Source organism: Cricetulus griseus (genome assembly GCF_003668045.3).
Source record: "Cricetulus griseus strain 17A/GY chromosome 1 unlocalized genomic scaffold, alternate assembly CriGri-PICRH-1.0 chr1_0, whole genome shotgun sequence".
Lineage (NCBI taxonomy): Eukaryota > Metazoa > Chordata > Mammalia > Rodentia > Cricetidae > Cricetulus > Cricetulus griseus.
Genome location: NW_023276806.1, coordinates 163,510,386 through 163,525,203, shown reverse-complemented (window position 1 = coordinate 163,525,203; position 14,818 = coordinate 163,510,386). Strand labels below are relative to the sequence as shown.

The 14,818-nt window shown below is 42.0% G+C and overlaps 1 protein-coding gene across 1 annotated transcript; it reads right to left on the bottom strand.

Moving 5' to 3' along the window:
* Positions 1–214: 214 nt before the first annotated feature.
* On the bottom strand, positions 215–1,408 carry Ccer1 (coiled-coil glutamate rich protein 1). The gene has a single exon (XM_027394114.1). It carries the CDS (start codon positions 1,406–1,408, stop codon positions 215–217), a length of 1,194 nt encoding a protein of 397 aa, XP_027249915.1.
* Between the last annotated feature and the right edge of the window lie 13,410 nt (positions 1,409–14,818).

The window sequence follows — 14,818 nt, the reverse complement described above, 5'->3', positions numbered from 1 at the left end:
TTTGGTCTTTAATCATTTCCAGTAAAATATATCTGAAATCTTTCCTGCCCCCACCCATAGTCATACACAAACACACCAATGTTTAAATATTTTATAGTGGCCAACGGAGGTGTTTACATTGATGTTTATTAATGGAACTCACTTTGGAATTTGTATTTAATAAGTTGTTAATTCAAATCAGTTCTATTTCATTTCTCAGTTCCCTTCTTGATGACTAATGGCTAATGTCCGGTACCATAAACAGATCTGCCTCTGGCACATTGGGAATTATTTGTTCTGGGCTTAAATAGTCATAGTTTATAAAGTTCTCTCTCTCTTCTTCGTCCCCTACTAGGACTGACAAAGGCATTCCCAGAGGCAAGAATTTGTCTTCCTCTCTCTGCTCTCCCTCCTGCAGCCCCTCCTCTTCCAACATCTCCTCCTCCTCTTGGTTCTCTTCTCCTTCTTCCCCATTGTCAGCCTCTTCGACTTCTTCCTCATCCACATCTTCATCCTCTGTCTCTCTATATTCCTCCTCCTCACTCTCCTCCTTTTCATCACAAACCTCGTCACAATCATCAATTTTTTCCTCCTCCTCCTCTACCCGCTGCGGGGTGGGAGACTGGATTTGCTGCACTGGAGCAGGACTTAAGATTAGAGAGGGATCCTGCATGAAGCCATACAGATCTTCCGGCAACTGCGAGTCTTCCTCGACGCCGCTGTGAGGCGTCTCATTGGCAGTGGAGCCTCCCGGGGTGGTGCCGCCCACCTGGGCTTGCTGTGCTCTCAACGCCGCCTGCTGGCGCTCCAGCTTCTCTTGCTGCCTCATGTCTTCATAGACCTGGTTCATGATGAACTGGGTGGTGTTCCTTGGCGCTCGCATCCCAGGCGCCCGCCACCCGTAAAGGTTGACCGGCCGCAGCAGCTTGCTCAGGTCTATAGGTGGGTTCCTCGGGAAGGAGCCACGAGGCTGGCGGCGCAGGCCACGGCCCCTGCGGCCCCAGCGCTTCTTTCTGCCCTGGGGTCTTTCCCAACCGGGGTTGCAGGGCCAGCACCAGCAGGAGCAGCAGCAGCAAAGGCAGAGTGGGAGCAGACCATAGGCCCGGATCATCTGCGCTGGGCACAAGGGGCTCTGGAAAGCCATCAGGGGTGGGTGCCAGTGCCCTCCGCAGCGCCCCCAGTTGGAGTACACGGCCCAGTAGGGCCGTCTGGGTGGTTGGAACCAAGGGCCAGGGCTGTGCTGTTGCTTGGGTTGTTTCCTGGTAGCCTCATACTCAGCTTTGGGGCCATTGCGGTATCGCCGCTTGGACATCTGAGAGCCCCTCTGCCTTCGATGGTAGGAGGACCAGGTGCGCAAAGGGATGGAGGATGCCCAGCCGCCGCCGCCCAGATTGAGGGGATCCTCCCTTTCGTTGACCGTCTGGGTCATGGCTCAGGGATCTTCACGAGATCTTAGTGGTAGTGTCCTACGAGTCCTCACTTTGGCCAGATCTGATGCCCAATCAGAAAAGCCTCCTTAGTTGGAGTCCCGAGGACCACGTGCTCGTGCCTGTGACCTTGTCTTCTGTCTTCACAAGGATCCCCCTCTTTCTTCTCCACTTGCTAGCTCTTCTTTCAGAATCACTGTCTTTCGCACCTGGGTTGTCTTGCCCAGGTGGTTTGGGTGGGGTAAGGATGGTGGGGGAGGAAGGTGTTGGTGGGCGATGAGCTGTGAGAGCCACTCCCGGATCCCACACACACCCGCCTCAGCTGAGGCTAAGGCTGGGGACGGGAGAGGCAGGGTGGCCTGTTACCTTGCTCCTCCCTCTCAACCCAGGTGCTTCACCGTCGCCGTCCTGGCCGGACTGAATGGGGCCTGGGCAGTGGCAGCCTTTAAATACAGGCTGGTCCCCCTCCCCCAACCCCGCGTGCCCACTGCGTCTTTGGTTGCCCAGGACGACAGCCAATTGGGGTGGACATGCTGCTTTATGTGAGGAGAAGGGGTTCCTGCCAGAACAATTATCACATGAACATTCGCAAGGGGTCTTATGACGCAGGATTTGAGGCAGAGGTAAAGGTGGGCAATGCTCACACCCTGGCAACGCTTGGGGGGTGGGGGTATTTGAATTTTCCATCTTAAGTCTGTTGAGCGATGTTGGAATATGGACCTTCCTCTTCCGCATAGTGAAATCAGGAAACCGTGTATCTTCTCTACAGCTGTGTGGGCAGCTGCGGTCAAGGAAATCCGGCCCCCAATTTGTCCTCAGTCTTCTAAGTTCAGAAGTTAGTTTCATGGTACATGAAACATTATCACAAACATTTACTGGGGGTGCATCCAAGCATGTAATGTCCCTTCCTCTTCAAGAGATGGTTACTAGGTTTCACAGAGGCTGGAAATGAAGTGACTTTGCCCAAGGTCGTGGAGACTTAAGAACTTTACAGCTGGCCTTGAAACAAAACTGATCATAGAGATAAGTTCACATCACATAAGTTCACATAATTTTCACTAGACCCCTGAAGAGAAGTAATGGGTTACAAATAGAAAATACCTTATTCATTCTAATATCCACCTACAGATCTGCTGATTAAGCATTAGCACGAAGAATGACATGAATTTGATTTTGAGAATAGGTTTATTCTGGTTGGAAATGGTGTTTGACTCGGGTAAACGATTATGAATCAGATTCATCTTCCCTTGTAAGCTCTTAGGAAGCCTGGTTCTGTTGTATATAGAACACATCCCCCAGGGGTGGAAGGAAGACAGAAAAAAAGCAGATACCCCTAAATACTCAGTAACTTAACCATCATTTTCATATTGACTTCTCATACAGAATATGCAAAATACCTGGCTCAATGTCTGAGAAACAATAGACATTCCCACCCCCAGCCTTGTACCCATTTTTTTGGTAAAAACACATCAAGGAAACTTGATCATAGAGGAGAAAAAATTAAAATATTACTATCACGTTCCTGTGGTGAACAGAACTGTGGAAAATACAACACTGCCCACTGTGAATAGCAGTAAAGTAAATGCCAGAGGAGCAACATATGCAAAAATACTGCAGCCTGCTACGGTCAGTGTAAAAGGCATATTCCACAGATATCCTTCAATTCCACTTGTTCAATAGCTTGCTTGAGGCAGCCTACTTGACTCAAAATGCAGTGATGACTCTTTTACCCTCCAAGGATCCTCTTCTAGCTACACACTAATAAGCTTGGCAGACATTGTTACCATTAACTCAAAATGGCACAGTGCTAGCCAAGATCTGTTTCTTAAGGGACTCAGTATGATTTTTAAATGTAAAAAAGGAAATATATAAATAATATAATATATAAATAAATATAAATAATATATACTATTTAAATATATATGTAAGATATATACATTACCATAGTAAAATCCACATTTTCTAAATTTAAAGACATGTATCATTTTACCAATAATTTACACTCATCAGTTTTTGATCAGTTGATGTGACTGTTAGTCAAATAGTATCAGCATATTTTTACTAGTTGTATTGTCTACCAAAACATATTGAGTGAGTAATGTTTGCCCTCTTCTTAAGAAAGCAGCATATTGTAATTCATGCTTTAATATTTTCTTTTTCTGAATTCATTATTTTATTACATCTACTTTACTGTAAGCATATGTGAGTATATGACACATATGAGCAGGTGCCTGCAGAAGTCAGTAGAAGGTGTTGAATCATCTGGATCTAGAATTGCAGGCTACTCTGAGCTAAACCACATAAGTACTAGATGCTGAACTGTGGTCCTCTGGAAGAAGAATCAACACTCTTACCCACTGAATCACCTCTCTAGCCTCTAGGTTTTCAGATTTTTCTAAATTTGGGACAATAATATAAGCTTTTCTATATATTGGAAGAGGAATGTGACTATAGCACAAGGTGATTTACTGATACAATAAACATTAAAGTCAGGAGCATAATGGGGATTAGAAAAAGACATTTGTACTTCATTTATGAACATTATAAATGTAATAATCTGATTCAGACTTACAACAATGATATATTTGTGATGTCCATATATTGTTTTAGTTTTCTGTCTTTGTATAACCAAATCATGACAAATGAGGTTGCTTAAAGCAACATGAGTTTATATGTCAATTTCTAATTGTTAGGATCCCAGAAATGCTATAGTCCTTCTCTTTACTAAGGATTGACATAAGCAGAAAAGAAATGACAACTTTAGATTGCCTCTGGAGAAACCAATTTGAGAAAACCCAATGACAAGATCATTTGTTATTGGCAAAATTCACTTCTTTGTGACTGTGGCTGAAGATACTGTCATTTATCTGTTAACTGGAAGTTACTGTCATAACTCAAGGCCATTTGCAAGACCCTGGGAACCAATGTTAGTTACTTGCAACTATATAGAGTTTCTCAAATATTAAACCAATAAACAGAATCGCTTTAGTTCTTCCTAGAAATGGCTGAAAGACTCATAAGAAAGTGTTCAACATCCTTAGCCATCAGGGAAGAGCAAAACAAAACAACTCTGAGATACCATCTTACTCCTATCAGAATGGCCAAAATCAAAAACACCAATGACAGTTTATGCTGGAGAGGATGTGGAGAAAGGGGAACACTTCTCCACTGCTGGTCGGAGTGCCTACTTGTACAGCCACTTTGGAAATCAGTATGACAGTTCCTCAGGAAAATGGGAATCAGTCTACCACAAGATCCAGCAATTCCACTCTTAGACATATACCCAAAAGAAGCACATTCATACAACAAGTACATCTGTTCAACGATGTTCATAAAGCAACACTATTTGTAATAGCCAGAAACTAGAAGAAGCCTAGATACCTCTCAACCAAAGAATGGATAGAGAAAAATGTGATACATTTACACAATGGAGTACTACTCAGCAGAAAAAACAATGGAATCTTGAAATTTGCAGGCAAATGGATGGAACTAGAAGAAACCATTCTGAGTGAGGTAACCCAATCACAAAAAGACAAACATGATATGTACTCACTCATATGTAGATTTTAGACATAGAGTAAAGGAATACCAGCCTACAATCCACACTACCAGAGAAGCTAGTAAACAAGGAGGACCCTAAGAGAGAAATACATGGTTCCCTGGAGAAGGGGAAAGGGTCATGATCCCCTGAGCAAATTCAGAGCACGGGAAGATGGGAGGGAGCTAGGAGAATGAGAATGGAAGAAGAGGAGGGATGCAGAGGACATGAGGGAGCAGAAAGGTTGAGTCAGGGGAAGAATAGAAGATAACAAGAATGGAGATACCATAATGGAGGGAGACATTTTAGGTTTACAGAGAAATCAGGCACTAGGGAAATGTCTGGAGATCTACAAAGATGATACCAGCTAACAATCCTAGCAACAGAGGAGAGGCTACCTTAAATGCCCTCCCCTGATAATGAGATTGATGACTGACTTATATGCCACCGGATAGCCCTCATCCAGCAGCTTATCACTGAACTGAACTGGAATCCAGATGCAGAGAAGGACAGGTGAAGAGCAAAGGGGTCCAGACCATTCTGGTGAAACCCACAGAAACAACTGACCTGAACATTGGGTAACTCTTGCTCCCCAGACTGATAGCTGGGATACCAGCAATGGGACTGATCCAGACCCCAGGAACATGGATTTCATTGAGGAAACCTCAGAGATCTATAGGACCTCCTGTAGTAGTTCAGTACTTATCCCTAGCATAGGTGTGGACTTTGGGAGCCCATTCCACATAGAGAAATACTCTCTGAGGCAAGACACATTGGGGTGGGCCTAGGCCCTATCCCAAAGGATATGATAGACTCTGATGACACTTTTGGAAGGCATCACCATCCAGGGGGAGCAGAAAGGATATGTGATAGGTAGGGTTTTAGTTGGGGAGGGGTGGTATGGGAGGAAGGGAGGGATAAAGGAACTGGGATTGTCATGTAAAACAATCTTGTTTCTAATTCAAATAAAAAAATCTGAAAAAAATAGTCACCAACATTTCACTTATTGTAGACATAAAGCATAAATATGATTATAATATAATTCATTTGAAATTTATGTTATCACATTTTCTGCTCAATAGCAAGATGGTTCTATAAATTATAAAATAAAAATTTGAAATGTTCTATATTAAGAAAGAAAAACATGTCTTGCATGGTGTGTGTGTGTGTGTGTGTGTGTGTGTGTGTGTGTGTCTGTCTGTCTGTCTTTCTGTCTGTCTGTCTGTCTGTCTGTCTGTCTGTCTGTCTGTTGCCATAATTATAGTCATGGCATTTGTGGAAATAAAATCATTGCTGGTCATCTTATACTTTGCTTAATAAGCATAATAAGAAAATCCAGTAAAATATATTTTATGTCTTCACTAGTACTCACTTTATTTGGACAATTTTGTGATGCTATACAGTGACATAGGTTGTCATGCTTTATGCTACATTTTCAATTGAAAACATGTATCTGTGTGCTGAAATCCTAACACTTGGTGGCAGTAGTGGTTCATTCAAAACTCAGTCAGCATTAGTCTTTATTCAGAATAAACAGAGAGAGTCACAAATGCCTTATTTAAAAATATATACCTTTTAAATTATAAGATAATTGTGTCCTCTTTCCCCTTTTCTCCTTCCAGTTCTTTCTTTGTACCCCCTCTCAAAACCCTGTATGACATCCCCACTCTCAAATCAATAGCCCTTTTGATTATTATTCTTATGCACACATGCACACAGTGAATGAATACATGCACCCCCATATATATATATATATATATATATATATATATATATATATATATTCATGATGAATCAATTTTTGGTTTGTGTGTGTGTGGTTTCAAGGCTGAAAGCACATATTGTATTGGTAAACCAATAAGAGGGCTCATCCCTGGGACAGGCTAATTCTCCCCCTCCCGGCACTCATTAGTTACCTGTAGTTCTCTAGTGGGACCCTGTCACATAGTTCTCCCTTTTCACAAAGGCAAGTTGGAGTTGAAAGGGTTAATCTGGCTTAACCTTCCACGAATTAGTCCATCATTGAAGGAAGTTAGGACAGGAACTCACTGGTAGGTAAGAGCTGAGGCAGAGGCTATGAAGGATTGCCACTCACTGGCTTGCTATCACAGTTTGCTCAGTTTGGGCTTTCTTGAAGAACCCAGGACTACTAGCCCAAGGATGGCACCACACACAATGGGCTAGGCCCTTCTGCATCAATCACTAATTAAGATAATGCCTTATAGGCTTGTTTACAGCCCAATCTTTTTTTTATTTTTATTTTATTATTAGATCTAGTTAGGGAACAAGCTTATTTCAAGTCCCTTCTCCCTCTCCCTCCCCTCACCCCCAAACTTCCTCCCCCACCCCCAGCCCACCCCCACCCCATCCACCCACCACTCCCCAGGCAGGGTAGGGCCCTCAACGGGGGCTCTGCAAAGTCCACCAAGTCTTCCTATGCTGGTCCTGGGCCCTTCCCCATGTGTCCAGGGCCAGAGTGTAACCCTTCATATGGGATGGGCTCTCAAAGTCCCTTCTTGCACCAGGGAAAAATACTAATCCACCACCAGAGGCTCCCTGGAGTGCAGAGGCCTCCTTATTGACATCCATGTTCAGGAGTCTGGATCAGTCTTGTACAGGCCTCCTGGACAGCATCTGGGGTCGATGTGCTCTCCCTTGTTCAGGTCAACTATTCCTGCGGGTTTCTTCACCCTGGTACAGACTCCTTCGTTCTTCATTCCTCCCTCTCTTCAACTAAATTCCCGATTTCGGCTCATTGTATATCTGTGGATGTCTGTCTCTGTTTCCATCGGCCACTGGATGAGGGCTCTAGGATGGCATAAAGAGAAGTCAACAATCTCATTTTAGGGGGAGGGTTTTTAGGTTATCCTCTCCACTGCTGCCTGGATTGTCAGATCGTGTCATCCTTGTAGGTCTCTGGAGATCTCCCTGGTTCCAGATCCCTTCTCAGGCCTATAGTGGCTCCCTCTGATATCGTATCTCTCATCTTGCTCTCTTTCCTCTATTCTTCCCCCAACTCAATGTTTCTGCCCCTCCGTTTCCTCTCCTCTTCTCCTCTTCTCTTGCTCTTATTGTAGCAGCTCCTTTCCCCCCCACCCTCATGCCCCCAATTAGTTCGGGAGTTCATGCCACTTCCATTCCTGGGGACCATTTATCCCTTAGAGTCCTTCATGTTTCCTAGTTTCTTTGGTGAAGAGCATTATATACTGGTAATCTTTTGCTCTATGTCTAAAATTCATATATCAGTGAGTACATACCATGTTTGTCTTTTTGAGACTGGGTTACCTCACTCAGAATGGTTTCCTCTAGTTCCATCCATTTGCCTGCGAATTTCATGATTCCGTTGCTTTTTTCTGCTGAGTAGTACTCCATTGTATAGATGTGCCACATTTTCTCAATCCATTCTTCAGTTGAGGGGCATCTAGGTTGCTTCCAGGTTCTGGCTATTACAAACAATGCTGCTATGAACATGGTTGAACATATGTCCTTGTTGTAAGTACATGCCCTATTTGGGTATATACCCAAGAGAGGAATGGCTGGATCTTGAGGTAGACTGATTCCCATTTTTCTGAGCAACCGCCATACTGATTTCCAGAGTGGTCTTACAAGTTCGCACTCCCACCAGCAATGGAGGAGTGTTCCTTTTTCTCCACATCCTCTCCAGCATAGATTGTCATTGGTATTTTTTATTTTAGCCATTCTGACAGGCGTGAGATGGTATCTCAGAGTTGTTTTGAGTTGCATTTCTCTGATGGCCAATGATTTTGAGCACTTTGTTAAGTGTCTTTCAGCCATTTCAGATTCCTCTGTTGAGAATTCCCTATTTAGTTCTGCACCCCACTTTTTAATTTCATTGTTTGGTGTTTTGGTGGCTAGCTTCTTGAGCTCCTTATATATTTTGGAAATCAGTCCTCTGTCAGATGTGGGATCGGTGAAGATCTTTTCCCATTCTGTGGGTGGTCGTTTTATCCTACTGACTGTTTCCTTTGCCTTGCAGAAGCTTCTCAGTTTCAGGAGGTCCCATTTATTAATTGCAGACCTCAGTGTCTGTGCTACTGGCGTAATGTTCAGGAAGTGGTCTCCTGTGCCAATTTGTTCAAGGATAGTTCCCACTTTCTCTTCTAGAAGATTCAGTGTGGCTGGATTTATGCTGAGATCTTTGATCCATTTGCACTTAAGTTTTGTGCATGGTGACAGGTATGGATCTATCTGTAATTTTCTGCATGTCCGAATCCAATTGTACCAGCACCATTTGTTGAAGATGCTATCTTTTTTCCATTGTATAGATTTAGCACCTTTGTCAAAAATAAGGTATCCATAGGTGCGTGGGTCGATATCAGGGTTTTCAATTCGATTCCATTGGTCTATCAGTCTATTTTTGTGCCAATACCAAGCTGTTTTCAGAACTATGGCTCTATAGTAGAGCTTGAAGTCGGGGATGGTGATGCCTCCAGAAGATCCTTTATTGTAAAGAGTTGTTTTGGCTATCCTGGGCTTTTTATTTTTCCATATAAAGTTGAGTATTGTTCTTTCAATGTCTGTGAAAAACTGTGTTGGGATTTTGATGGGGATTGCATTGAATCTGTAGATTGCTTTTGGCAGGATTGCCATTTTTACTATGTTAATTCTACCTATCCAAGAGCATGGGAGATCTTTCCATTTTCTGGTATCTTCTTTAATTTCTTTCTTTAAAGTCTCAAAGTTCTTATTGTACAGATCTTTTACTTTTTTGGTTAGTGTTACCCCAAGATATTTTATGTTGCTTGTGGATATTGTGAAAGGTGATGTTTCCCTGATTTCTTTCTCATTGGATTTATCATCTGTATATAGTAGGGCTACTGATTTTTTTGAGTTAATTTTGTATCCTGCTACCTTGCTGAAGGTGTTTATCAGCCGTAGGAGTTCCCTGGTAGAGTTTTTCGGGTCACTAATGTAGACTATCATGTCGTCTGCAAATAGTGAAAGTTTTACTTCATCCTTTCCAATTTGTATCCCTTTGATCCCCTTTTCTTGTCTTATTGCTTTAGCCAGAACTTCAAGTACGATATTGAAGAGATATGGAGAGAGTGGACAGCCTTGTCTTGTTCCTGATTTTAGAGGAAATGCTTTGAGTTTCCTCTCTTGGTTTGGTGTATATTGCGTTGATCATGTTTAGATATGTTCCTGTTATTCCTGTTCTCTCCAAGATCTTTATCATGAAGGGATGTTGGATTTTGTCAAAGGCTTTTTCAGCATCTAGTGAGATGATCATGTGGTTTTTCTTTTTCAGTTTGTTTATATAGTGGATTACATTGATGGATTTTCGTATGTTGAACCATCCTTGCATCCCTGGGATGAAGCCTACTTGATCATGGTGGATGATTTTTCTGATATGTTCTTGGATTCGGTTGGCCAATATTTTATTGAGTATTTTAGCATCGATGTTCATGAGGGATATCGGTCTGTAGTTCTCTTTCTTAGTCCTATCTTTGTGTGGCTTGGGTATCAAAGTGATTGTAGCCTCGTAGAAAGAGTTTGGTAATATCCCATCTGCTTCTATTGTGTGGAACAGTTTGAGGAGTACTGGAATTAGCTCTTGTTTGAATTTCTGGTAGAATTCTGCAGTGAAGCCATCTGGCCCTGGGCTTTTTTTGGTTGGGAGGCTTTTGATTACTGCTTCTATCTCATTAGGGGTTATAGTTCGATTTAAACTGTTTATCTGATCTTGATTTAATTTTGGTAAGTGATATTTATCCAGAAAGTTGTCCATTTCCTTTAGATTTTCCAATTTTGTGGAATACAGGTTTTCAAAGTATGACCTAAAGATTCTCTGGATTTCCTCAGTGTCCATTGTTATATCTCCCTTTTCATTTCTGATTTTGTTAATTAGCATGCTCTCTCTCTGCCTTTTGGTTAGTTTGGCTAGAGGTTTGTCTATCTTATTGATCTTCTCAAAGAACCAACTCTTTGTTTCATTGATTCTTTGTACTGTTTTCCTAGTTTCTACTTTGTTGATTTCGGCTCTCAGGTTGATTATTTCCTGGCGTCTACTCCTCCTTGGTGTGTTTGCTTCTTCTTGCTCTAAAGCTTTTAGTTGTTCTGTCAATTCTCTAATGTGACTTTCCTCCAGTTTCTTCATGTGAGCACTTAGTGCTATGAACTTCCCTCTTAGCACTGCTTTCAGGGTGTCCCATAAGTTTGGGTATGTTGTGTCTACATTCTCATTAAATTCTAGGAAGTCTTTAATTTCTTTTTTTATTTCTTCCTCAACCCAGGAATGGTGCAATTGGGAGTTATTCATTTTCCACACAAATGTAGGTTTTCTGCAATTCGTATTGCTGTTGAATTCTAGCTTTAATGCATGGTGGTCTGATAAGATACAGGGGGTTATTTCAATACTTTTGTACCTGTGGAGGTTTGCTTTGCTGCCAACTATGTGGTCAATTTTTGAGAAGGTTCCATGTGGCGCTGAGAAGAAGGTATATTCTTTTGTGTTTGGATGGAATGTTCTATAGATATCTGTTAAACCCAGTTGTGTCATAACTTCTTTCAGATCCTTTGTTTCTTTGTTAAGTTTCTGTCTAGTAGTTCTGTCCAATGGTGTAAGGGGGGTGTTGAAGTCTCCTACTATAAGTGTGTGTGGTTTTATGTGTGGTTTGAGCTTTAGTAATGTTTCTTTTACAAAAGTGGGTGCTTTCGTATTAGGGGCATAGATGTTCAGGATTGAGACTTCATCTTGATGGACTTTTCCTGTGATGAGTATGAAATGCCCTTCTTTATCTCTTTTAATTTCTTTCAGTTTAGTCTAATTTGTTAGATATTAGGATTGCTACCCCAGCTTGTTTCTTGAGCCCATTTGATTGGAAAATTTTTTCCCATCCTTTTACTCTGAGGTATCGCCTGTCTTTGAAGTTGAGGTGTGTTTCTTGTAAACAGCAGAAGGATGGATTCTGTCTTTGTATCCATTCTGTTAGCCTATATCTTTTTATGGGTAAGTTAAGACCATTGACATTTAGGGATATTAATGTCCATTGTTCATTGGTTCTTCTTTGTTTTGGATTTATTGTTGGTGGTATCATTGCGTGTGGATTTTGCCCTCCTGTTTCTTTTTGTGTTTGGTGAAATCTTAACTACCAGTGTTTTTGTGAGTGTAGTTATGTTCGTTGGTTTGGAATTTTCCTTCCAGAGCCTTCTGTAGTGCTGGATTTGTTGATATGTATTGTTTAAATCTGTTTTTGTCGTGGAATATCTTGTTTTCTCCATCTATAGTGATTGAAAGTTTTGCTGGGTACAGTAGTCTGGGTTGACATCCATGCTCCCTTAGTGCTTGTAGGGTATCTATCCAAGACCTTCTGGCTTTCAGAGTTTCCATTGAGAAGTCAGGTGTGATTCTGATTGGTTTGCCTTTATATGTTACTTGGCCTTTTTCCTTTGCTGCTCTTAATATTTTCTCTTTACTCTGTAGATTTGGTGTTTTGATTATTATGTGATTATTATTATTATTCTTTTTGTGGTCCAGTCAGTTTGGTGTCCTGTAAGCTTCTTGTATTTTCATAGGCATATCCTTCTGTAGGTTGGGGAAGTTTTCTTCTATGATTTTGTTGAATATGTTTTCTGTACCTTTGAGCAGTGTTTCTTCACCTTCTTCTATACCTACTATTCTTAGGTTTGGCCTTTTTACGGTGTCCCATATTTCCTGGATATTTTGTGTTAAGGTTTTGTTGGACTTGAGGTTCTCTTTGGTTGATGAATGTATATCCTCTAGCGAGTCTTCAGTAGCTGAGATTCTCTTTTCCATTTCTTGAATCCTGTTGGATATACTTACATCTTTAGTTCCTGATGCGAGTGTGATCCGAGAGCGCGGTGTCGCGAGTGTGCGAACATGGTGGCATTCTGTGTGTTTCTTTGAGTGTGTGCAGTGGGTTCAGCTTTCATGCTTTGAACTATTTCAAGAGCTTCCTTCACTTGCTTGGATGTTTTTTCTTGGCTTTCTTTAGATTCTTTAAGAGATTTATTTGTTTCTTGAATTTTTTGGTTTGTCTTTTCCTCCAATTCATTTAATTTTTTGTTTGCTTTCTCTTCTATTTCTTTAAGGGATTTTCTTGTTTCCTCTTTAAAGGTCTCTATCAACTTGCTGAGATAATTTTTGAGGTCCATCTCATCTTCATGCTCTGTGTTGGGCTTTTCAGCTCTTGCTGGAGTGGAGTCCCTAGATTCTGGTGGTGTCTATTGGTCTTTCTGTTGTTGAGTGAAATCTTATTCTGTCTTCTCCCCATATCTTCTTTTAGTGGGTGCAGGTGGGTTCTCTCTATCTCCTCTTGTGGCCTAGTGGTGTGTGGGGGCTAGGAATTCAATGTCCACAACTCTAGATGATCTCGACGCTCCTGGTAGTCTCCTCACTAGTTCCTAGTTCCTCGGTCGTTAGGCGGAATGGAAGAATGGGCTGCTAGCAGATTTGTGGCGCTGGGAGCTCCTCCCTGCCTGGGGGTGTCTGGCCCAAGCCCGCAGGCACAGGCGGGGGTGGGGGGATGGGGGTGGTCGGGGTGTTCTGGCCTGGGGTCGGGAGCAGGCAGAAACTCACTCACCTAGTTCCAGGTCAGTCGGTGGCGAAATGCTACAGCCCAATCTTAAGGAGGCATTTTCTTAATTCAGGTTCCCTTCTCTCAGATAGCTCTAGCTTGTGTCAAGTTGACATGGAACTAGCCAGGACAGTTGACCCCTCTGTCAACTAGACTCAGGGATACATTACTGTTAAGCCACAAATCTTTCTTTTATTGTTCATTTCCAAGATCATATGTTAATATCAACATTACATTATAAACATTCTAAATTTTAAATGTCCAATGGCCTTTAAAATTTCAAACACTTAAAATTTCCGTCTCTTTAAAATATTCAGACTTTTTAAAAACTCAAAGTCTTTTAAAAAATGTCTTTCAACTGTGGTCTCCTTTCAAAATCAAAAATTATTTAAATACTTTGTTACTTCAAGAGGGAAAATCAAGGAATAGTCACAATCTGAACAAAGCAAAACCAACCTGTATCTTAAGGCTCAGGAATGACTGAAGAAGGGGGGCTGGAAGAATGTAAGAGAAGGAAGGAAGGAAGGAAGGAAGGAAGGAAGGAAGGAAAGAAGGAAAAGAAGGAAAGAAGGAAAGACTACTAGAAAATATTATCTTCGTACATAGCAGGGTTATTACACATATGAACTCACAGTGTTTACAACAGCTTGTTCAAAACCTGTGTTAATGCTGGGCGGTGGTGGCAAAATCCTTTAATCCCAGCACTGGGGAGGCAGAGGCAGGCAGATCTCTGTGAGTTCGAGCCCAGCCTGTTCTGCAGAGTGAGTTCCAGAATAGGCTGCAAATCTACACAAAGAAATCCTGTCTCCAAAAACCAAAAACAAAACCAAAACCAAACAAACAAACAAAAAAAAACCAGAAACTGTATTAACCCATGCCAGACCAAATCCCAGAATGAGAAGAGTCAGGCAAACGATATACCCCCAAGCCATAGAGCTTTTGGCAGTTGTTAGCTGTGTGGAGAAGCAAAGGCAGAGTGTATTCTTTAAGAGTGTAACCTCATGTTCCTTTCCCCCTCCCCCACCTTGCCACCCCTCCACCCTCAGTTTACCCATGGGATTTCATCTGTTTCCCTTTCCCAGGGCAATCATTATGTCCCTCTCAGGGGTGATGGTCTTGGTCCTGTATCAACTGACTGTGCCAGGCTTTGTGGACTCTCCACAAGAGGCCTTACCTTTTCTGAGGAGTGGATTGGGGAGTAGGTTGAGGGAGGTGGGGGGAGAGGGGAAACTGTGGTTGGTACATAAAATGAAAAAAGTTTTAATTAAAAAAGAAGTTCATACAAACAAGTAATACCAATTTTTTTAAAGCCTGTA

Bases quoted from the DNA above. Each gene is read 5' to 3' on its own strand.
- Ccer1 (XM_027394114.1), bottom strand. From the start codon at position 1,408: ATGACCCAGACGGTCAACGAAAGGGAGGATCCCCTCAATCTGGGCGGC.